Source organism: Penicillium citrinum, assembly GCF_028827155.1.
Source record: "Penicillium citrinum strain IBT 23319 chromosome Unknown utg000007l:1.0-2040159.0:1.0-2041076.0, whole genome shotgun sequence".
Classification (NCBI taxonomy): Eukaryota; Fungi; Ascomycota; class Eurotiomycetes; order Eurotiales; family Aspergillaceae; genus Penicillium; species Penicillium citrinum.
In genome coordinates, this window is record NW_026622692.1 from 345958 (window position 1) to 370371 (window position 24414).

The 24414-nt window shown below is 47.5% G+C and overlaps 8 protein-coding genes across 8 annotated transcripts; 4 read left to right on the top strand and 4 right to left on the bottom strand.

Moving 5' to 3' along the window:
- Positions 1-3710: 3710 nt before the first annotated feature.
- On the bottom strand, positions 3711-4769 carry N7469_007792 (60S ribosomal protein uL10; the record flags this gene model as incomplete). The annotated part of the gene is made up of 3 exons (XM_056646710.1): positions 3711-4578; positions 4641-4654; positions 4716-4769. 3 exons carry the CDS (start codon positions 4767-4769, stop codon positions 3711-3713), a joined length of 936 nt encoding a protein of 311 aa, XP_056498261.1.
- Positions 4770-5145: 376 nt separating this feature from the next.
- On the top strand, positions 5146-6770 carry trm82 (putative tRNA methyltransferase; the record flags this gene model as incomplete). The annotated part of the gene is made up of 3 exons (XM_056646711.1): positions 5146-5567; positions 5641-6333; positions 6383-6770. The coding sequence occupies 3 exons, from the start codon at positions 5146-5148 to the stop codon at positions 6768-6770; spliced, it is 1503 nt and encodes a 500-aa protein (XP_056498262.1).
- A 344-nt stretch (positions 6771-7114) lies between these two features.
- Positions 7115-8405, top strand: N7469_007794 (uroporphyrinogen decarboxylase HEM12; the record flags this gene model as incomplete). The annotated part of the gene is made up of 4 exons (XM_056646712.1): positions 7115-7169; positions 7232-7273; positions 7357-8280; positions 8332-8405. 4 exons carry the CDS (start codon positions 7115-7117, stop codon positions 8403-8405), a joined length of 1095 nt encoding a protein of 364 aa, XP_056498263.1.
- Positions 8406-8604: 199 nt separating this feature from the next.
- On the bottom strand, positions 8605-9205 carry N7469_007795 (cytosine deaminase; the record flags this gene model as incomplete). The annotated part of the gene is made up of 3 exons (XM_056646713.1): positions 8605-8626; positions 8713-8978; positions 9047-9205. The coding sequence occupies 3 exons, from the start codon at positions 9203-9205 to the stop codon at positions 8605-8607; spliced, it is 447 nt and encodes a 148-aa protein (XP_056498264.1).
- Positions 9206-10523: 1318 nt separating this feature from the next.
- Positions 10524-12168, top strand: N7469_007796 (type I HSP40 co-chaperone YDJ1; the record flags this gene model as incomplete). Its single annotated transcript, XM_056646714.1, has 4 exons — positions 10524-10559; positions 10637-10706; positions 10924-11742; positions 11852-12168. 4 exons carry the CDS (start codon positions 10524-10526, stop codon positions 12166-12168), a joined length of 1242 nt encoding a protein of 413 aa, XP_056498265.1.
- A 5674-nt stretch (positions 12169-17842) lies between these two features.
- Positions 17843-20408, top strand: N7469_007797 (SLC26/SulP family anion transporter; the record flags this gene model as incomplete). The annotated part of the gene is made up of 2 exons (XM_056646715.1): positions 17843-18286; positions 18354-20408. 2 exons carry the CDS (start codon positions 17843-17845, stop codon positions 20406-20408), a joined length of 2499 nt encoding a protein of 832 aa, XP_056498266.1.
- An 805-nt stretch (positions 20409-21213) lies between these two features.
- On the bottom strand, positions 21214-21750 carry N7469_007798 (EMC6 family protein; the record flags this gene model as incomplete). The annotated part of the gene is made up of 2 exons (XM_056646716.1): positions 21214-21603; positions 21676-21750. 2 exons carry the CDS (start codon positions 21748-21750, stop codon positions 21214-21216), a joined length of 465 nt encoding a protein of 154 aa, XP_056498267.1.
- A 683-nt stretch (positions 21751-22433) lies between these two features.
- Positions 22434-24393, bottom strand: N7469_007799 (RNA-binding protein VTS1; the record flags this gene model as incomplete). The annotated part of the gene is made up of 4 exons (XM_056646717.1): positions 22434-22487; positions 22544-23525; positions 23572-23818; positions 23874-24393. The coding sequence occupies 4 exons, from the start codon at positions 24391-24393 to the stop codon at positions 22434-22436; spliced, it is 1803 nt and encodes a 600-aa protein (XP_056498268.1).
- Positions 24394-24414: the final 21 nt, after the last annotated feature.

Genomic DNA, 24414 nt, shown 5'->3' on the forward strand with positions numbered 1-24414 from the left:
TAGACGATTGAGAGCACAACGATATGCTTGAACGTCCTTCCCGCCCGCGGGCAACTTTGGAATACGGTTTGAATATGGTTCAAATATTGTATCCATACCATATTCGCGGAATACCATGTTCAGTTTAGAAACAATGGAATTAGTATGTCACTACTGTTCCGATTTGAATAAATATTCAATAGATATGATATTCAACTTGGAATATTTTTATCTAAGATACTTTTTTTTCAGATAGTATTAGAACTATATTAGAATTATATTGTATCTATATCAACAAAATATGTAAAACACCACACAACGCGTAAGACAACAACACAAACAAATCTAGATGCCAGTGTTAGCAAAGCCTAGGTTGAAGGGAAAAAATAGAGAAAGAAGATAGAGAAAGAAGATAGAGAAAGAAGATAGAGAAGGAAGATAGAAGATGAATATATATATATCTAAGACAGGAACATACCTATTGCTAATTAGTATACCTAGTAGACACTTCTAGTAGAATATGCCTTGAATACCGTATATGTATAATATAGTATTTCTTAAATATACTATAAATATGCTCTAAATATATTGATATCTATTGAATATATTTCAAATAATATTTGAATGTATCGTACATACATCTATCTAGACAGTAGAGCCTAAGGCCATCATTTAGATATAGTTTGAATATATATATATATATACTAAATATGGGTTGAATATGGGTTGAATATGCATCTAATATGGTCTAAATATGGTAAATGGCTAAACACGGTTGTTATACCATATTCGAACCATATTCTGGAGTTGCCTGCGGGCGGGAAGGGTGTCTTACTTGAGCTCCGGGTACGAGCGTAATTTTTATGTTCTGGAAACCTTCGATTTCGTGCACTGCTTCAGAAATGTGGTGTAGGCGTATTCAGGGCGGCAAAGAAAGCCCAACTCACAGGTTAGTCGTTTGATCTGCTTGTCTGTAAAGAGTCGATTGATCTCAAAGTAAAAAGTTGTGCTGTAGCAAACGTCGTAGCTAGAATTGTTGAAGAGTTCTCTCCTGAGTCAAATGCCTTTAAACATGGAACCAACTCCAATATCTCCTTCTTCTCTACCACCAGGTCGAGAAGATGTGATACATGATAATGAAGGCGTTGGCTATAGTATTCGCTGAGCGTTGCTTGGGGGTCTGGTAAAGTCTCCATGTCAAACGATTCTGTTATTGATCATAAATTAGACTCGAGGGGGACCAGTTAATACTTGCCAATAAGCAATCCAAGCATACTCCTTTTTGCGACAAGTTCTAGCTGCCTCGCTACCTCCTTTAGGAGCTCGATGTCGTTTTCCAGCCATCTAGCATTCCTCAGTGCTAGAATATTTACCTCGTCAGCGGTCTCCTGCATAGCTGTACAAGTTACATAGCGCGGATGCTTTTCGTAGCACAGTAGTTCTGCCAATCAATCAAGAAAGCGCATCTTCACCGGTTTCGTACCCTCCCCCGCCAGAGAAGCGGCAATGCTCGTCGGGGGCTGTCTACCACCATGCATTTGCTCTTCCCCTGCGCTTTCCACAGAGCTCGCACTTCTATCCACCTTTGTTTCCAAGGGATTGCGTTGTTGATGCTTGACTTGACAGGTCGCGGCTTGTGTTGTGATATCTGATTCTATTTCCGTTGAAAGATTCTAAGCCACAGCCTCGTGGCTAGCCTCTTGAAAAGATGGTTGAAGAAATCGAACGCGATTCATTTTGTCATATATTGCCAATTATAGATTTGTGTTTAATCTATCTCGAAGCTACTTCAAGGATATGAATATCAGATAACGAGTGGTTCGCAGATCGGAAGGTGAGAATTGGACGGGGTTGTTGAGTTGGGAGATTGGGTACAAAGGAGGGATCTGTGGAAATAAGGCGGCAGTAGCAACCAGATCTACAGCCTACAACGAAACCCCATAGATTTGAGGATTCCATTTGAATACACAGTACATTAAAATATGATGTCTCTTACATTGTTATATACTTTACAAGCCGTATCTTTGCTGTGCCCTCGATTTTCCGCCGCAGCTCAATAAATAAAATGCGCTAAAGCCTTGGCGGTGGGGCCCATAGAGTAAGGTGTACGGAGTACTGGTCAAGTCAATTTCGAGAACGATTTATACATCCATGTAAGTGTAGCTATCTACCGAGGTCTCGAACCACGAATATCTTTGTGGAGCTCCGTAGTCTAGTGGAAGTTCCATAGGCTTGCTAGGGGGTTCTATTCCCGCTGATCGGTTAGATACCAAGTTTGTTAGAGCTATCTACTGAGGCCTTAACTATATTGATTCATGGTGTCAAATTTGGTGAATTGACTCATCCACCCCAGCATGTTAGCTCAGGGGAAGAGCGCCGTAAGTCACATGATCACATAAGAATCATGTCTTGAAACAATTCAACTAACATTAACATCAGGGGCTCATAACCCGGAGGACCCTGGATCGAAACCAGGACATGCTAAATTTTTTTTGGAGCTTCATATTTTCTATATACCACCCTGATGCGCTGCTCTTCACTGATTATCTCCTGAAATTTCGATAATTTCTCGCATTTTACCTCAGTTACCTTGGAAAAATTTTTCGTACTATCAGCAATCCCAGGACTTATAGACTGCGTTTGCGTAGGACGGCCGGGGTACGAGTCACTATGTATTTTTCGGTCGAAATCAAATTCTTATTTCTTCAGTACACAGGGTCCAAATTACAACGCATGCTACATACTGCACCTCCACACCCCCGAGTCTCTCTCCCTCCCTTTATGTCTCTTTGCTACTTTTTTTTTCACCTCATTGTAGAAAACGACTGTCAAGCCAATCCACTAACCTTGAAGTTACTAGTTTCAGCTATACGTGGCTACAAAGGACGAAATGTGGTATTAACTCCGCCATATGGCAAATATACACCCAAGATTACCTGACTTCTTTATTGTACCAGTGTTGTACCGCTACAGTAGTTTTACGTTATAGCTAACCTCCAAGTTTGTTACCATAAGGGTAACTCACGTTTTGACGCTAGAAGCTGTTAAATGTGTCGAGACTGCAACACTTCGATAGAAAGAGGGTCGATTTTAGTTTTGCGAGATTCTGAGATGAACTGCACATATACGAGAGGGAGAAGCTTGCAAATTGAAAGACCAGTAAGTAGAAGCTTGAAGAATTTGTTTTCATTCCAGACAGTGAACATTATCATGAGATGCGTGAATCATTGTATCATAATCCCCTACGATCTACACAGGACAAGTGCTACGGTGTCTGCGTCAAAGAACCTGTGATCTGAGAATAGAATTAGCAATTGCTCTCAAAATCAACGAAAGTGACAACAAAAGCAGATTGAAGGCATGGCGTCAGCAAAAAATTAGAGTGTTGTTGTTGCGTTTTTAATCGTCAGCGCGGCCCTTACGCAAGGGCCGATGCTCGGGGTTAAAAATTTTTAATCATACGCCGGTGTGGAAATATCACCGAGGAAAAACAGGGGTGTGGGCAGAAAAGCACAAAGTAAAAGAAATAATAATAAAAAGATCAAACTCACCATTTGAAGACAGACAAGCAATGGAGCGTGTTTCTACGTTCCATAAGCATGTTTGGAAATGAAAATCAGAATTGAAGCCGCTGCCAAGTCGTCATAATTTCATTACCCGGCCATTTTCAGGTCCAGGTTAAATCAAAGTATCTAAAACATGGCAGTCGTATCCGTCCTAGGACGAGCCGTTTAGTCGAAAAGACCGAAGCCCATGTCCTCGTCGGACTCCTCCTCAGCCTCAGCGGGGGCAGCGGCAGCGGGGGCATCACCACCGGTAGCGGCGGCAGCGGCGGGAGCAGCAGAGGCGTAAGCATCGGGGTTGGCGATGCGGTCCTTGAGCTCCTCAATCTCGGGCCAGCTGATCTCAGTCTCGACAGCGACAGCAAGAACCTTCTTGTAGGCGTTGACGATGGAGTGGATGGTGGCGGGAATGGTGGGGATGTTGGTGGCCAGGGACAGAGCGGCGATGGTCTGGATAGCCTGGCTGAAGGTCTTGAGGAGCTGGTCCTCACCAATGTCAAGGACATCGGCGCTGAAGATCTGACCCTGGTCGTAGACCTGGCTGATGGTCATACCGTAGGTGAAGGGAGAGATGTTCAGCAAGTTCAGCAGAGCAGCCTCGGAAGCACCGACCTTGTTACCGGCCTCAATGAGCTTGAGGTCAGAGACAATTTCGATGGTACCACGAGCAATCTTGGTGGGGACACCGAGAGCCTGGAAGAAAGAGGTCTTACCAGGCTCCATACCAGTGTTACCGGCGGGAACCCAGACATCGGCGGGAGCGAAGGCACCAGCACGGGCGGGGGCGGCGACACGGTTGGCCAGGATCTTCTCCTTGATCTCGGAGAGATCACCGTTGGTGAAGATGAAACCAACGTTACCCTTGACGTGGGGCAGAAGACGCTCCCACTTGGGGTTCTCGGCGACGAAACCCTTCAGGGCACGACGGACCATGGTGTTCTTACCCATCAGGACGACGGCCTCACCACGGAGAGCGGCACGGATCTCGTGCATCTGCTGGGAGGAGACATTGTCAACACCGCAGATGAAGATGGAGCTAGAGGCAAAGCAGTCAGTCAGTATACAGCATTGCAAGCTAATTCGATCAATCAATCGTACCGGTACTCCTCGAGCTAGAAACGCAAATCAATTAGCGAGATGGTCAATGACAGAGTGTTGAAGGGATAAACGTACCAAGCCCTTGAGCTTGTCGAAGTACGCGGCCTTGGTTGCAGATTTGCCCCCCATTTCTCCTTATTTTCGCTGAAGATAGGTTGTTTAAGGACAAGTTGAGTTGTAGTGTGGTTGTGGAAGAAAGTTACGATTTTGGGAAATTCTTTTTTTCGGTGCGCTTCGCTAGTGGGTCACATGACTTGAACCTCCGGAAGTACGTTGTTGCGGATAACCGGTCGCGCTGCAGAGGATGTAGACACCGGCCAAGCTCGAATTCCCCAATGCATGGATATTTATTGAAGTAAATTCTCTTTTCAAGTGGTGGAAAAAGACATTTATCTGCCCGTATTTTCTTTGGCGACAAAGTTGTCGTTTCAATTGCTCTGTAAATCTACAATTGGCGCAACCTCGAAATTTTTTGCCGATAAATTGACGAGACCCCAACGACATCATGGCCAGCTTCCAGCACCCGTTTCAATGCTTGCAAAATGCCAATCAGCAGCCGACAGGCTCTGCCGGAATCCTAGTGGCTTCGGCCGGCCGGAATATTTACACATATGCCGTTGACAATGGCAAGTGCCTGGACGTGTGGCCCAAGAATGTACAGTCTAGTGCTGAACATGCTGCCGATGAACAAGCACCGCCAGAGAAGAAAATTAAGTTGTCACCGGGCCCCGATGGACTGAATGAAGAACCGAAAGGGAAGTATTCATCGAAGAAAAACGCGGGCAAGCAATCGCCAGAATGGTCCAACATTCCTATCTTGTTGACTTCCTTCGATGGCAAGCATGTCATTGCCTTGACTGCCGAAGACAAAACTATCCGGGTCTTCAGTCTAAGCCAGGAGGGGAAGCTAGAGGAGCTTAGCTCTCGGTATGTCAAAGGTTTTGCCTTTTCATTTGTCCTTTATACATTTCAAGTAAGAAAGTACTGACATTGCGAGCAGAACAATGCCTAAGCGGCCGAGTGCCCTGGCCTTGACGCCTGATGGTCAAACCATCCTATGCGGTGATAAATTTGGTGATGCCTACTCCCTGCCTCTTTTCCCTGGGGAGTATGTTCGCCGCGTAGAAGATTCAAGAGCCACGAAAATTGCTGCTACAAATCGCACCGTCCATTCGCAGCGCAATTTACATTCTCTAGAACAGCAGCGCATTCAAGACGAGAAGAAAGCTGCCGAGAAAGCTGCCAAAAAAGACGATTCCCTCGATCAGGATACGCACGATTTTGAGCATCAGTTAATTCTCGGCCATGTTTCCCTGTTGACTGACCTGATCTCTGTTTCGTTGCCCACGAGTGCATCTGGCAAACGGAACTATATCCTGACTGCTGATCGTGATGAGCATATCCGGGTGTCGCGTGGTATTCCCCAATCACATGTAATTGAGAAATACTGCCTGGGCCATACTTCATTTATCAACAAGCTCTGTGTCCCTTCCTGGGCACCACAGTATCTCATCTCCGGCGGCGGTGACAACTTTTTGCTTCTTTGGAACTGGAGCGAGGGACAGGCTCTTCAGAAGGTCTCTCTGGATGGCATCACACAAGCACCTGAAGTGAATGTCCGGGGTATCTGGGCTGTTTCGGCCGAGCAGCCCACAGGAGTCCCGGTACAGGCAATCCTGGTTGGTCTTGAAGGGTATGTGACCATCCAAATTCGCGAGGAATTAGCTAACAACGTATCGCAGTTCATCAAATCTTCTTTGCTATACCATCGAGAAGGACTCTCTAAAGCAACAAGGGTCCATTGAGCTCTCCGGAAACATTCTGGATGTGACTGGTCTTGATTCACACGGTGCGATTGTCGTTTCAGTGGACAATGTTAGAGAGCCCGGCTCGACCGAGACTTGGAAGGCTAGCCCCAGTGCACCTCAAATCCTTCTTGAGTCTTTCCGATTTACTACAGACGGGGGATCCCTGAACTGGAACCAAACAACAGACGACTCTTTTGTGACCGCGATCAATACAGCGGGTACCTCGTCTATATCCACCGATTCCGACGACAAGCAGAAGAAAGCACTGGATGGTGCGCTGTATAGCATGGGCGTTCTACGGAAGAGGCAACACGACGATTAATCATCGATGTAATATAAGTACAGCTCAAAAAAAAATTGAAAATTCAAATGTGGTTATAGATCAAAATCTCATCAATAAATATTCCATTTACCCACAAATCCGCTAAACCAAGGAGTACAAAACGAAGACTCTGTCATTCACATATTAAATGTTTTCAATTAAAGGATTAAATAGCCTGAATAACCGTATTAATCATGAGAATTGAAACTGTGGACAATGTCACTTGTTCTGGCCTCGCTATCTCCCCGGCCTCCCGAGGTCCCCCCGACAGATCAAATTGGTGGCCCGCGGTTCCCGACAAACCTCCCACTTCCCCTCCTCCAAACTGCATTCAACCACCCACAATGCAAGAACAATTTGAACCGCTAAAGAACGATCTGTTGTTGAGAGCTGCCCGAGGTAAGAATGAATCATGGAACCTGAATCTTCTCTTTCCCGGACAACCTGCTGATAATTCGTAGGCGAAAAGGTCGAGCGTCCGCCGATATGGGTGATGCGACAGGGTGAGCTTGACCCCACGTCCCTTTGCCGTTGAAAAAAATTGTATCTTCGGATGATCTGCTGACACTTTTCTCTTCTTTCTCAGCCGGTCGCTACCTCCCCGAGTACCACGAGGCTAAGGGTGGCCGGGACTTCTTCGAATGCTGTCGTTCGCCAGAGGTCGCTTCAACTCTGACTCTCCAACCCATTGACCGCTACGAGGGCCTCATCGATGCGGCGATTATTTTCTCGGATATTCTGGTCATTCCCCAGGCCATGGGTATGAAGGTGGAAATGTTAGATAAAAAGGGCCCGCACTTCCCGGAACCCCTCCAATCGCCAACAGATGGACAATATGAGCAGGTGATGGCGAAGGAGGTGGACGTCAAGTCTGAATTAGACTATGTCTACAAAGCTATCTCACTGACGCGCTTCAAGCTGAAGGGCCGCGTCCCGCTCATCGGTTTCTGCGGTGCGCCATGGACCCTGCTCTGCTACATGGTTGAAGGTGGTGGCAGCAAGCTCTTTGTCCAGTCTAAGACATGGGTTTACAAATACCCGAAGGAGTCGCAGGCTCTGCTTCAGAAGATTGCAGAGATCTGTGTGGAGTACCTGGCCCTCCAAGTTGCGGCTGGTGCACAGATGGTGCAAGTGTTTGACTCTTGGGCCGGCGAGCTCTCGCCCACTTCCTTCCAGTCGTTCTCGCTTCCTTATCTTCGTCACATCTCCGCCAACTTGCCCAAGCGGTTGCAAGAGATGGGTCTCGAGCCCGTTCCCATGACTGTCTTTGCAAAGGGCGCTTGGTACGGTCTGGAGGACCTGTGCCAGTCAGGCTATAATGTTGTTGGCTTGGACTGGCTGCACGATGCCGCCGATGCCATGCGCATTGCCAATGGTCGGGTCACCATTCAGGGTAACGCTGATCCAGGTATGCTTTATGGTGGTCGTCCTGCCATTACTGCAACTGTGGAGAAGATGGTTGAAGGGTTCAAGAAGGGCAAGCAGGGATGGATTTGCAACCTTGGACACGGTACGTTACGTTCTTATGATGGTGGACATACGGAGCTAATTATTGAAACAGGCGTGACTCCATTCGTTGACCCTGAACATCTCAAGTTCTTCTTTGAAGAGGTTCACCGTCTCACCGCGGAATGATTTCGGTCACCCTTTCTTCTCTCTTTAAATCTCAATGGTCTGGTGGCTTCCTTACCACTACAAAGACACATCCAAGCAAAAGTTTCATGATACACAAGAGATTTCGGGCTTTGAATATAAATGAGTTTTGATTGGGATGATAAAAGTCCCACCTCGCTTTGAACTATAATGCAATGAAGTGTACCGACTTGAGAGCGTATCAAACGGCAATATCCTCGTTCCTATAAAACAGACATACTGATCAGCAAGACCCAAATAGCAATAGAAGCAAAAAAAATCGGCACTGAACGATGAATGCGCAACTTACCAAAGCTCGGGCTTTTCCTTCATAAATTTTTCCATTAGATCCTTGCACTCCTGGTTATCAACCACAATAACCTCCTTACCACGGCTCTTCAACAACTCTTCACCACCGAGGAAGTTCTTGTTTTCGCCAATGACTACCCGATTCACCTTATAGAGCAAGCATGCACCAGTGCACATGTCACAGGGTGACAAAGTGGTATACATAGTTGCTCCTTCGTAGGCGGAGGCGGGCAAACGGCCGGAGTTTTCCAGGGCGGACATTTCGGCCTAGTCGGATAGTTAGCCGAGCTGATTTCTTCAAAAGTTCCAACCCACGTCCGCAGGATTTTACAGACATGTAAGACAGGACTGCCTTTCTGCACGCGCATATTATGGCCTCTGCCTAGGATTTGGCCATCCTTAGAGACCAAAGCAGCACCAATGGGAACACCGCCCTCTGCATAGCCCAGCTTGGCCTCTTCGACGGCAGCAATAAATCCGGGTGTTTGGTCCATTTTTCTTTTCTTTCTTTCGCCTTCTGTGAGGGTAGTGTCAAATTGGATCTTGATAGATGGTTGTAGGGAAAGAATTCTAGAGAGTATTGGCCTGATGTAGTATTTTATGGATACGTCCTACGCCCAGACCGCCGTCAACACTGTCTTATCTAGCAAGTCCAATCCATAGTATCGGCAAGGCCCGCTCGCTGGGCGCTGGGACGAGTGGATCTCATGGATGAAGAACTTTCAAGTCTTAACTACTGTACATAGTTAGTGAATGACTACGGAGTACATAATTTTCAGTGACTACCCTATAGTCGACTGCTGTAACTATTAAGTTACACAGTACAGACTTTTGCGGCTCCTTCTTCGGGTTCCTAACCTTTAAGGGTTATTTACTGCCCCAGTGGTATCTTCCCCTCAGCTTATCGATAACACTGTGGCTGATCCCCTGAGAATGTGGCGGGGAGTGGATTCATTTACATACTGTACTACAGTAACTACATACGTATGTACATAGTTGGCCATTCATTCATTCATTCATTCATTCATTCATTCATTCATTCATTCATTCATTCATTCATTTATTCTTTGTTCCGTACAGTAAATTACTTATTTGCAATATACACCCTACTCTCTACCCATATGTAATCAACGGATGTTGTCCTGACTACATATCAAAAACTTAGTTCCTTGCCACCTTTGGCGAGCTGGTGGCGATGAAGATGAACCTTGGGTGTATCATACATTGAACCAGTGTATACTTCTATGTATTTATGTATTTACTGTATGTAAATCTCGAATGAATAAGCATCTTAGTCAGCCGAAATACCGATTTGAAACGAGGGAATCGCGGAGAAAACCAGCGAAGCCCATCGAAAAGCGCAGAATCCCGTCGAACACACGCTCGGACCCGCAAAGAGTAAAAGAAAGACAATCCGACCAGGTTAGAAGGGCATGCCTCAAAAGCAGATGTAAGAACATATTTTGTAGAATCTTCTTCTTGTCATTTTATTATTTCCTTAGAAATTGGAGTGAATTCCATACTGTTCCTCTATTTCCGCCCTGGTAATCAATCATCGGGTAATTTACACGTACCAGTTGTGCCTGGAAAAAGACAGAAAAAAAAAAGTTACTCAGCCATCCACTTCGGCTCCTATTCTTATCCAAAAGGCATCCAAATCCTCCCTCCCTCCACTTCTTGGGCACATCGCCTTTTACCTCGTCACTGCCCCACTAGGAGCAACCTTCATTTCATCTCTGCCCTCTTTTTTTTCTTGATTGATTTTCCTTTTCGACCTTTCTCCTTCTTTCGTTCTCCCCACCTCCCGTCATAATGGTTAAGGAAACCGCCTTCTACGATTCCCTCGGGGTATGTTTAGAAATCCACTCTTATCGCTTTGTCGCGATCGACATGGAGTTAGGCTCTAACAGATGCTTTGCAAATAGGTCTCGCCCACAGCTACAGAGGCTCAGTTGAAGACCGCTTATAAGAAGGGTGCTCTGAAGTACCACCCTGGTACGTTTCCACCTCGATCTCGTTCTTGATTTCGTCGTTCGTCGTTCAAAGGGTGTAAAGAGAAGAAAAAGAAGAAAAGAAGAGGGGGTCACAAAGAGAAGGAATCTGGGACGAGATAAAATGGAAATGAACACAGAACATAATGCATCCTTTGATCCGGCATCGACGAATATGAAATCCTGTCATTCACTCGACGGCTAACATTTTTTTTATCTAGACAAGAACGCCGACAACCCCGAGGCGGCAGAGAAGTTTAAGGAGTTGTCGCACGCCTACGAGATTCTCTCCGATCCCCAGAAGCGTCAAATTTATGACCAATATGGTGAGGAGGGCCTGGAAGGCGGTGCTGGTGGCCCCGGAATGAACGCCGAGGATATCTTCTCCCAGTTCTTTGGCGGCGGCGGTGGCTTCGGTGGAATGTTCGGTGGTGGCATGCGCGACACTGGCCCCAAGAAGGCCCGCACCATCCACCATGTGCACAAGGTCAACCTGGAGGACATTTACCGTGGCAAGGTCTCAAAATTGGCTCTGCAGAAGTCAGTCATCTGTTCTGGCTGCGATGGCCGTGGTGGTAAGGATGGTGCTGTCAAGGAGTGCTCTGGCTGCAATGGTAGCGGTATGAAGACCATGATGCGCCAGATGGGTCCTATGATTCAGCGCTTCCAGACTGTCTGCCCCGACTGTAACGGTGAGGGCGAGATCATCCGTGACAAGGACCGCTGCAAGAAGTGCAATGGTAAGAAGACCGTTGTGGAGCGTAAGGTTCTTCATGTCCACGTCGACAAGGGTGTTCGCGATGGCCACAAGATTGAGTTCCGTGGTGAGGGTGACCAAATGCCTGGTGTTCTCCCCGGTGATGTTGTCTTCGAGATTGAGCAGAAGCCCCACCCCCGTTTCCAACGTAAGGGCGACGACCTGTTCTTCCAGGCCAAGATCGATCTTTTGACAGCGCTCGGCGGTGGCACTATTCACGTTGAGCACCTTGATGACCGGTGGTTGACCGTCAACATCGCCCCCGGCGAGGTTATCACCCCTGGTACGTTTTTCCTTTTCTCTCTCTCTCTCTCTCTCTCTCTCTCTCTATATTAGCCTTTCGTGCAGAAAGAAACCGGGACTTCGAAGCTAATCATCATTTGTTCTTTTAGATGCCATTAAGGTTATCCCCGGCCAGGGTATGCCCTCTTTCCGCCACCACGACCACGGCAACCTGTACATCAAGTTCGAGGTCGAGTTCCCTCAGAAGGATCAGCTGCAAAACCTGGAGTTGCTGGAGAAGGTCCTGCCTCCCCGTATGGAACAGACTCAACCTCCCGCCGATGCCATGGTTGAGGACTTTGAGCTGCAGGACATTGATGGCAGCGAGCCTTCGCAGGCTCGTGCCCACGGTGCTGCGGGTGGCATGGACGAGGATGATGATGACGTTCCCCCCGGTGCTGAGCGTGTGCAGTGCGCCTCGCAGTAAGCGAGCACTGGGTAGAATCTGCCCCCCCATTGATATGCGATAATCAGGGCAGTTCGAATTGTCGGGCCGGTGACGAAACCTTTCGCTTATGATACCAATGGATATAAAGGAGACGGGTGACCAGTATTTCCTAATAATACGGGTTTTGTTTTTCATTGTTTCTTTTTCAAGTCATCTGAACTTGAGCTTCTCTCCACGAAGGCGCTTACTGAGGCAACTTTCAAAGGGATATGGATATGAATTGCATCTTCTCCCTGGGACACTTTCTGCCTCATAGTTCCTTATTTTCCTCACATGTTTTCATTTGGGGAAACTCGATCGACCCTGGCTCACGCCCACCTCATTTCCTTTGTGTTATTTCTTTCGTATACTCGATTTCGCTATGGGAAATTTTTGGGTGGTGGCCGGAGTTCCAATCGATGAAGAGAAAGAGCCATGATGCCCAGCATGAATCAAAGATGCGAGCCTTTTTCCTTGCGTGAGATCGAGCGCTTTTTCAAAAGTACCTGCTGCATCTTCTGGTTCGTCCAAAAGATCGGCTCGAAGAAGCGTCTTGTAGGCGTGATCACGATGAGGGCTTTTTGTTTTTTTTTGTTGTTCTCTGTTTTCTCTTTTCATTTTTTTTAGCATGCACTGATGATGACCGAATAGACATTGCTTGGCTTTTATTCAATTCTTTGGCATGATAAATTCTGTTTATTAATCTGGTAGTACTGAGTAGACTCAATGGATTGGGGTAAATTCGAACGGGTTCACGCCGGCTGCAGCTAGGTAGCTACCTAGTATCATGCCCTCGAGCTACCCGATATTCTGTAAATATGGCCGACAGTAGTTCTAGTAAATCAAAACGTCTTTTGATTTATAAAATGGTTCGAACTTACACACCCTCGCGGCGAAGACAGCATTTGTCGTCCGGGTACGTACCGGCGAAGTCGAATTATTTCGGTACATCTGATATGCAGTAGGTCATCTCGTCCAGAGCAGAGCGTAATTCTACTTAAATGAATTGGGATTCATCTAGCAAGGTCCTTTTTCCGAGTGAAAGGATGATCCACCGACGGGGTATTATAACTAACTTGCCCGCAAGGTACTTCTAGCTCAGATAACTACAAGGTGATTATCGAAACCAGTTTGGACATCTTGATACGTATAGTCCTTATGGGATCATCATAGCTTATCTCAAGCATACGTCTGAAGTATGATTACACAATTGAATACCTACTCAATCAGTGTGCGACTTGGAATATCATATTCAACTTTAGTACCGTCAGCTCTGATGATTATCTGTAGATGGGCTTTCATCCTCCGGCAATGAAGAAAGTGATGCTCCGATGAGCCGAGCTAACACTGGTCTAACAAGCCAACTTCGTATACATTAGAATTTGGAGTACCTGCTTCATTTCTCAAGGAAGGTGAGGAGCCCTCAAGTTGTGGACGAACTTTGCAATGCCCTCATGCGTGTCTCGGCGATACTTGTAGGCGAAGACTCTACCACAGGCCAACATGTAATCGAGTCCTTCATTTTGCAGCGGTGCACATGGGCGTTAAGGTGTCTAGTTGCTGGAAACCTCTTCCCGCAATTTTCATCACCGGATAGTACACCATTACAAGTATGCTTGTCTAGATCCCGCTCAGCTGGATTATCATTCTGATGGTAGCTTGCTTGTTGTAAGCTGCATCGAAATACTCGGCTTATAGAGGTATACACGGCGAATGGATCGCACAAATAGCGCCGTGGAGTACTCGAGTTGTTCATCTTGAACAACGTTGAATCCGTTAGCCGATCCATCCCAACCATTACCCACGACAACAAGCCTGCTAGTGGTCCGCGTTACTTTGCGAGTAAAATTGAGGCTGTTGCAAATTCTTACATCGGCCAGCTTGCGCTGTCTAGCAGAAGTCACGGTGACAGACAAATCGAGGTATTTACAGGGACACTCCGAGGTCCACCACCTCGGAGCCAACCAAGCCGGCTCAGGCCTAAGGCCAAATATCAGCAGATATATTATATGCAGTGGAATATCCATGCTATGACTTACTGCGGCCTTAGCAACCTCATAGCCAGCCATAGCCATGTTTTCATCGCCATCTTCATCTTCACGGCGTGACCAGGGGTTGGCGAGGCTCTCTGCAGCGCGGGTCTCTCTCGCCTTTCGTCTACGTTGGCGACAGCGCGCCAGGGGTTTCCCAAAATTTAAATGGTTTATATCAGATCAACTGGGAGACACAAGGCGATAGATTGTACTAGTCATGTCTTGGTACTTGTACGTGCAGTAGTATACAGGATGCAGGAGAATGAAAAGGATAAAAGAGTACGATCAATAAAGTGTAAAGAGGAGCTTCATTTGGTGAGAGAGAAGGGGTTGCTCATGTAAGGGCACCTGGTAATCTACGACTAGTCCTGCAGCCTGGAATAGCAGACTGGCCTCGGAAGTAGAATTTCGCAGATATAGATGTGTCGGATCTTCCAGACAATAGCGTCTGTTCGTTTATACTCTTGGTTTCCAAAAACCGGAAACCCGACGTGGCTGGGAAATTATCTCAATATTGCCTTTCCACAATAGCAGATATTTACAGACACATACTAGTGAGGTTTCATACGAGACGTATCCCCAAGGCACAGGAAACCCATACCGTGAAGAAATCAAAGCCGCTAGGAAATGCCTCGAGGTTGTCATAGTCGCTATGAAATTTTATAACGGAAGCCATGGAGATAACCAAATCAAATTGCCCAATGCATGGATGGACAATGCAGACAATCTCAACCCTCAAGCTCGTCTGAACGCCTCTTTTCTTTTTCAGCTAAAATGGCGTTGGGGATACCCCCAATGATGCAAAGTGATATGGTCTTACCACATAGGTTCTACCCAAATGTACGAATGGTGGGCACTATTAGTGCATTACCACTCTAAATTACTACAACACCCAGCCCTACCACACAGACTTGTAATTATACACATCAGCAGATCAGCTTATGCTCATACAGTGAGATCGCCAAGCCCATACAGCTTAACCCTGCAGGTTAGTATAGGGTCATTCCCCGCCATTTTGTCATTCCGCTGCGGATAGTACCCGACTACTATCACGAGACCTCGAACGGGCGCTCCAAACGGAGCCTTCACAACAACGGAGAGAAGTAGTTACCTTGAGAGTTCGTTCCCGAGATTGTGTAACCAAAGATAGAGACGATCGACCTTAATAGGCAGTATTATGACGACACAATGCATGTGGACTTCTGATCAGTCGCAGACGCCCTGCATGGAACCGTGGGATTATCTGCCACATGGCTTTCGAAAAGTCGGTCTCCATATGGGAGAGTTATGTATCTTAGCATCAGCCAAGAGTTCAAAAGAGGTTCAGGAGCAGCGAGGATCAGATAGACCTCTTTCGTCCGTTGGGGTTGAAGAGGGGTCAACATTTTAGTATATCTTGAATGTATCAGATGTCCCCGGCGAAATAGTGTGTTCGATATAAACCATATATTCTTCCTTTTATTTTCTCCTGAATGTCAAAGAATCTCACCCCAAATTAAGTTGTAGTCAAGATCAAATATTGTGATGGGGTTAGAAAAGGGGAGCTGATCCGCTGCGCCACTTAAGACGCGGCAGAAGGTGGGAAGCTTGCTAGGGCGACAAGGTACCGTTTCAGGAACTATGTTGGTCAATCGCAAACTCAAGTCCGAAGCGCACTGGCAATAAACAAACACCCCATGATGTCTCGTATCAAACCAATCTCGTGGGAAATAAAGTAAAGTCAAGAGGCAACGGCCTTGGAATGAGATTGGGTCGCAATCTGACCGGGGCGCAAGCATGGGCATACCCTGGTAAGTATGTATGTAACTAGTCTGCTGTACGAACCAACACAGGAATGGAACATGCATGAAAGCAGTCTCAAGCAGTTGTTATGCCATTATGAGGCCACCTGCCCAAGCGAGTAGGTGTTTACGGTGTATGGAGTAACTGTGCTCTGATATGAGGAGGTGATTGATACAAAGTACATTAAATGGACCGTGGCTAGATTTAAGTTATGGGCCGCACTCATGTTAAGCTACATGACGGAATATCGATCATAATCACGCCTTCGGGTTAATGCAGGTGCCGTTCGAGATGGCATGTTGTACATACTCCACTGGTCATACTTCATCTAACTACAGTGATTATTAAGGGTCTTTGATACATCATACAGTAGTGGTGTACAGTACAATTTAGAGTAGTATGGATATATTGACATTGCCTCATTCGTCGGCTAGGGAAGGGTCCGGTGTGGTGAGATAAGGTGGTTTGACCCATTTACTACATACAGTACTGTATGTACCAGCAGGGTGGTCTCGCACTGTGCATGAGTGCTGATCAGGGATCCTCCGAGAAGATGGCAGTGAAGGGAAAGGACCTTACAAATGAAGCAGGGAGTGTCGCGGCAGTTCCACCTTCACTAACGGGTGGATTCCCGCCACGGAGAGTCAGTATATACTGTACAGTCCAGATACATCTCTGCAGTGCTCTGTGTCAGACTATACTTAAGAGGAGCGGGCAACGCGGCCGGTCAACCTGGGAACGTAAAGTTACCCGACGAAGGCAATTGGATACGAAGTCCACTCGACGGAGTCAGCACTGTGGCAGTGGAATCCACTCCGTTCAGCGGGAGCTTGCAGAGGACGGAGTTAACTGGGGAGTGCAAAGGATGCAAACGAGCTCAAAAACGGAAGTTTTTTGGTGTCACCATCGAAGTGGACGATTTCACCATCTTCGGCTATTTTGATTGGTCCCGCAGCCCCATGGCTGATCGTTCTTGCCCGCGTGGAGATTGTCCTGATTCGTCATGGAAAGCTTGGCATGGATGAGGTAATCTCCGACGATCGTGGAAACTATGGAAGTTGCGTCGAAGGGCAGGGCAGTTGCGACTCGTGGTTATGCTCATATATACTACCTATATGTATATAGTTCTAATACATACAATGTATATAAATATTTTCAGTAGATTATATATTGTATCAATGAATATATATTACGTCAGATCTATTCTTGGATATACACAATCAAAAACAACCCCTTTACATGCCCCTATCGAGTCTTATTACACCTGGAACTCGTCATCATCCACACCGTCCAGACTCTCCCGGTGGATCTCCGGGACTTCAAGTGCGATCATCGGTGGGACATGGACTCCACGTCCCACGTCCATGCCATGTTGGCCACGAGTCTCGTTTCGTCTCGTTTCATTCTTATGGCCTTGCTTTGTCCCTCGACTTTTGCCCGTGTGATCCCTGCACGACCTGTGCGCTCAATATCTACATAAGCATTCGCTAAACCAAAATCTGGGGAGCTTAGCATATTACGCCATCTGCATCTCAATCACGCACGTATCCACTTCCGAAAGAGGATTTTATTTCATTTCCATTATCTTCTTTTTTTTTATAATTATTTTCCCCGTTTCGAAACTGTTCTCACCGCGGCTGTCCCTAGTATGTCCGTTGCTTGATCAGCAGTTTCCGGTCACTTTATATCTCCCACTTGCTCGCCACATATCAATCTCCCAACTTTTTTCATCCCATCCTCCCCACATACTTTCCTCTTCCTCCCCTCCCCTCAACCTCCTCTCGATCTCTCGCTCTCATATAGAGCTGGCTCCAGCCCCGATCATAGCAGTTTGATATACTTGCTTCCATCGGAACGTCATGGCTGGCGAGAGGGTCAAGAAGGCTGGCAATGCCGTGGCCAAAGGTCTCGGCATTAAAGTCGCCTATCGCGACCCCATGGGTGCCAATGATCCTGTAACTCGCGGAGAGTCTACATTTTCTGTTGGCACAGTCGATACATATTCATACAACGAACCCGAACCCACCAGTATCGAATGGATTCGCGAAATCACTCCATCTTTCCGCGAATTTGTCAACTATCTGATTAGCCTATTCCCATTCCTCAATTGGATTGGTCGTTACAACCTGCAATGGTTCTTTGGTGATTTGGTTGCCGGTATAACTGTGGGTGCCGTCGTGGTGCCCCAAGGTATGGCTTATGCCAAATTAGCTGAGGTGCCCGTACAGTTTGGACTCTACTCTTCCTTTATGGGTGTTCTGCTGTATTGGTTCTTCGCTACATCTAAAGATATTACAATTGGGGTGAGTTGAGCTTGATTCATGCCAGTACACAGCAAAGGAAATTTGAGAGCTAACTAATGCTTTTCAGCCTGTCGCGGTTATGTCTACCTTGACTGGTGAAATTGTGCTCCAGGTCCAAGATCAGTATCCTGATATTCCAGGTCACCAGATCGCTTCTTGTCTGGCGGTGATTCTAGGTGGAATTGTCTGCTTCATGGGTCTCATTCGCTTGGGTTTCATTGTAGATTTTATTCCTCTGCCTGCTATCTCGGCTTTCATGACCGGTTCAGCCCTGAACATTTGCTCTGGTCAGGTGAAAACCATGCTGGGCGAGACCGCTGATTTCTCTACCCGCGGCGCGACATATCTGACCATCATTAACACCCTCAAATACTTACCAACCTCCCAACTTGATGCTGCTATGGGTGTTACAGCCTGTGCTATGCTTTATATTATCCGTTTTGGTTGCACTTATGCCGCGAAGAAGTACCCATCGAAAGCGAAGATTTGGTTTTTCGCCTCCACCCTCCGTACCGTCTTCGTCATTCTGTTCTACACTATGATCAGTGCCGCTACAAACCTACACCGTCGTGATAATCCTGCATTCTCGCTCTTGGGCAATGTTCCTCGTGGTTTCCAGAATGCCGCCGTACCTGTTATGGATGTCAATGTCATCCGTGCATTTGCTGGCCAGCTGCCAGCTGCAGTGATTGTCCTTTTGATCGAACACATCGCCATTTCGAAGTCTTTCGGTCGTGTGAACAACTACACAATTGATCCCTCCCAAGAATTCGTCGGTATCGGTGTGACCAATCTTCTCGGTCCCTTCCTCGGTGGCTACCCCGCAACTGGTTCTTTCTCCCGAACAGCTATCAAGTCTAAAGCGGGTGTACGCACCCCACTGGGTGGTTGTATCACTGCTGTCGTGGTCCTTCTTGCCATCTATGCTCTTCCCGCCCTTTTCTTCTATATCCCTCAAGCATCTCTCGCCGGTGTTATTATCCACGCTGTTGGTGATCTTATTACTCCTCCCAATGTGGTATATCAGTTCTGGCGAGTGGCTCCGCTTGATGCAATCATCTTCTTCATTGGTGTAATTGTGACTGTTTTCTCATCTATCGAAGATGGTATTTACTGCACAATTTGTGTATCTGTCGCAGTTCTGCTTTTCCGTGTGGCTAAGGCTCGTGGTCACTTCCTTGGTCGGGTGACTATCCACTCGGTTGTTGGCGACCACATTCTTGATGGTGATGGCAAGTATGGATCTTTCGGTGCGGTGAAGAACCCCTCTGATGATGAAGAGGATCACACTCGCTCCATTTTCCTGCCTATCAACCGTACTGATGGCTCGAATCCTGATGTCGACATTGAGCAGCCTCACCCTGGTATCTTCATCTACCGCTTCTCTGAAGGGTTCAACTACCCTAATGCCAACCACTATACCGACAATCTGGTCAAGACAATCTTCAATAGCACGCGCCGCACCAACCCCCACGCTTATTCCAGACCTGGAGACCGTCCTTGGAATGACGCAGGGCCGAAACGTGGAAAGGAGCAGGAGGAGGCCCGCGACCCACGGCCCTTGTTGCAAGCCATCATCTTGGACTTCTCTTCAGTCAACAACGTTGATACCACCTCCGTTCAGAACTTGATTGACGTGCGCAACCAGCTGGATCTGTATGCCTCGCCTCGCTCCGTGCAATGGCATTTCGCCCACCTCAACAACCGCTGGACCAAGCGTGCACTTGCCGCTGCCGGCTTCGGATACCCTACCCCTGCCTCAAATGAAGGCTTCCACCGCTGGAAGCCTATTTTCAGCGTTGCTGAGATTGAAGGTAGCTCTTCCGCTGCTGCACACGCTGAGATGATTACCAATGAACGCCAACACGATGACCTAGAAGCTGGCACCAAGGCCGAGCAAAAGACCAACGAGATTGAGACCGATGCTATCGATGCTTCGTCTGAAGACAGCACTGTAATTCGTGAGGACAAGCTCCAGCGCGACTTGACTGACAGCAAGGCGTATCGCGCCCGTCGCAAGGTCGCTCTGGTCCAGGGTATGAACAGACCCTTCTTCCACATCGATTTGACCAGTGCTCTCCAAAGTGCAGTGGCCAATTCATCTGATGAGGTTCCTCTATAAGAAATGATATCGAAACATTTCTCATCTCAACTTTGGAATCTTTGCATTGCAATATTTGCATCTTATCATGGATATTCCCTGGTTTGGAGTCCATTTGATACCGATATGCCCGGATATGACCTGTTAATATTTCTTTTCCTTTTCTCCATCACCTCCCATGGTAGCCTTCTGGGATATGAAAATCTGGCACAGGGAGTTTTCATTTTGTTTTACATACTGGCGATTATCCTTAGCGTACATATGCTCTTTTTGGGGTGGGCTTTCAGCTCACGCATGTATATTAGTTCCTGAGAGAGCTTTTTCACATTTTCTACAGGGCTTGGTCCCTTTGATGCACTATTAGGGATACCCTCGATATAGACCGCTTGATTCTTTTAAAATTTTGTGCCATCTTCATCAATCACTCGTAGACAGTAGTGTCGTACTTACCTACAAGCCCACAGCTAAGATCTTTGAGCTATATGCTCGTGGACTCGTAGTAATGCCAGTCTCCCTCCAGGACTGTCTCAAGTAACAGGAGAGGTGAGTGACGAATAGGGTAATTCCGACGAAATATACAGCTTTTTAGCAAACGACACCAATTCGGGACGCTACCACTAGTGGTACACTTGGTAAAATTATAGAAATTAAACATCCGCGGTGTCTCGCACTCTTGATCTCGGGATATGGTCTGACAATGGCACGTACATCGAGCAATTTTCCTGTAATAAATGCCATTCAAAGCCGAAAACAAACAACTCTATGTGACAATATCTGTACCTTTACAATCGAGCACTTAAATACATTAATTACATCGCCAAAGAGATTACCTCAAAACACCCCCAACACCAGCCCAACCCAGCACAAATCCGCTAAGCGCCTCACTTAAAACACCACCTCCAAACCAAACATCCCTCCAAGCACCCTTTCTCAACACAAATCCACCCCGCTTCTTACTGCTATCAACAATATCCATTCGCACAACACCATCCTTGCCAATATCCACAGACCCCTCGATCTCACCCCCATTACTACCGGGGAAGAAAGCGCCCGCCCCAGCACCATTTGATCGTTGGATGAGGGCTAGATGGAAAAGCCCACTGACGAGGACGGTACCGAGGAAGTAAAAGGCGAAACCGGTGGCGGATTGTAGCGCCAGGATACCGGCAGAGAGACCGAGTAGGAAAGCTGTAAGGCTGTGGAGGGAAGAGAGAACCTAGTGATAATCTGTTAGAATGATTCCGAGGTGTCACTCGTAGGATGGGCAAACATTAAGGAATCAACATACCCGATTGTTATGCTGAACAGACTCTGGGACAAGAGGGTTGATTAGCAGGGAAAGTTCCTGCTTTGTTGGAGCCATTGTGGTGCTTGTTGCTGCTCGAGTCCTTGATGTCTTTTGGGGAACAGTGTCGAGTGTCGAGCTTGTACGTTGTCTAATGAGATCTTATATGCTTGATACAGATCAAAATAGGATGTGGAGATTCTATAACCCTCACAATGGATGCGTTGCAGCAGTGAGCGATCCGAGACTGCGTGGTTGCGGGACGAGGGAGTTGAGGCGGAAGTCAAACGCGGTTTAGTAGAGACGCACGGGCCAACTATGCTAGTCAGTGGCTACTCTGCATTGTACAGTACAGCTATAATCACGAAGCTACATTAGGGAACCATTGGAAATAATAAATAGGCACTGTGCGAAATCATGACATATCTACGATTATCCCAGCTATTTTCAATGTTCAGTAGTCCGAAGTTTTCCCTCATGAATCCGTTGCTTGACATCACTGCGTTCGATACATGTCGAATTCCACATCCATCGTATTAGGGTGAACCACCAAAGATCACAAAACGAATGAAGAAAAAAGAAATGAGAATGGGAAGAAGAAAAAAAAAATGTAGAGAAATAGAAAAGAAGAAGAGGACGAAGGGAAGAAAAGAAAAGCACACATGATAAATATGCAAATGCCAGATTCATGCAAATCACTGGAAAGCAGACCTTTCATGAGTCCGACAACATGCTATGCTTGTTGCATACATTGCTCAAATTCAGACATTTTCGAGCTTGCCGTCCGCGCGGGCATCTCGAACCTGATCGAAGACCTATTAAAGCGACAATTAGATATAAATCAAAGCAGAGAGGGTGACGGGGTACCTACCTTCAACATCTTATTACGCGCACCCAGCGCGTTGACACCACGGTCTTCCAGAGCCTTGTCATCCAGCTCGACCAGCTCCGTCCATTTCAGGTCTTTCAGGTTATCGGTGTACTTATGCAGTCGAAGGGATCGCAGCCAGCTGGGGATATCCTTCAGTAGAGCGGGGTCGGTAGGGTCCTCTGGGGGCTTGGAGCTTCCGCGCCGGCCACGCGGCGAACGTCCACGAGTGACTTCAGAATGATCAGATAGATAGCCTTCACCACCTAGGCCAAACTGCCCGATACCAAGCGAGCCCAGTCCATTGCCCATAAGGGGGTTGTTAGGGTCATAGGCGGCCAAGAAGCCGTTGTTCTGTGGCGAAGTGAAATTCATCGGGTTCAGACCACCACCCTGCATGGCGATTCCAGGGGACGTTGGGCGAGAGCGACGACCGGCCATGGCAGCTTGTTGCTGGGCTTGCAAAGCAGCCAGCTGTTGGGCATTAAGGAGCTGCTGGCCCATTGAGCCGTGCAAACCTGGGCTCGACAGGCCTTGAGAGATTGCTGGGTTGGCAGCCGAGTTCTTGCCCTGGCCATCATTTGAGCGAGCACGGCGATACTTGCGAGCATCATCCAAGGCAATTCGGTTGTTTACTGTAGATAGAGCCGCCAGCTTCATCGCAGTTGCATTGGCAACCATGTCCGCCTGCGAACCCTGGTTTTGCTGATTCTGCTGGCCGAATGTTGCGGTCATAGGGGTGTTTGTCATCGATGCCCAACTGTGGTTCCCGACATTGTACGGCGAGAGGAGAGGAGGTTCAATATCAGGAGCAGGGATAGTGGCGGTCTGCGGAAGAGGAGAACGCATGCCAGACGATACAGAAGGTTGGCTGAACTGGCCCATAGGCTGATGGCCTGATGATGACTTTGGTCGGGCAATCGGAGGCTGCGTATCCGAGAGGCCACCACGCTGAGCCCATGGAGACGCGGGAGGTTGACCCAAACTGTCTGAATTGTTGTCGGGGGCGGAGATGGTGGGGGGCAACGAACGAGCCACGGTCTCCAAAGACCGCGCTGTTGCGGTTTGAAGGAGGGGCATTACCGGTTTGCTGGGTGAACTCGGCTTTTTTCTTCGCAATAGCGGCGGCGGCATCAGGGAACATCGCATTAATCGTAGAGGAATCAAGTCCCGAGTTGCGTTTCGCGCCCGGGGATGGCGGGGGCCGGCCCAAGGAACTCCGTGATGTATCCATGTTGAGTTTCGACATGGCATCGCTCAAACGGCTAGACATAGCATCTAATCATCAAATTTACGTTAGCGCCTGATTCGCCTAATGAGCATCAGAATAGACGATCAGTTTTCCATACCTTTTTCACCAAAGTTGGCAGGGAAAGGAGTCCGGACATGGGATGACTCTGAGACATCTGTTGCAGGACCTGGATGAAGAAGCGAATCTGCACCTGAGTAGTTTGCTGCAACAAAGCGTAAAGAGCGGCAGTACGTTCAGCCTCGCTTAGGACTCGAAACCATTGCTCGATGGCACTGAGTTCATCCTTGAAGTCTTGGTCGAGGGTGGCAGCTGCCATCTCCTCTAACGTTGTCTCATACTGATCGATATCCGCGAGCCACTGCTGAGCAGCCCGATCCAGCGCATCCTCCGTGGAGTTTTGACCTTGGCTTTGTTGGTTGAAGAAAACCTCCGAGGATGGACGCATACTACGTGAGGACAGTGGCGATGGGAATCCGGACATGTCGGCCGATGCTCGCAGCTGGTGCGAACCGAGATTGCGAGCAGACGACGGGGGACGCAAAGTGGAATTGGGAGCGGCCTCCGGAGTGCTGTTGCGGTTACCGATAATATGGCTTGCCATATTTCACAGACTGGAAAGATG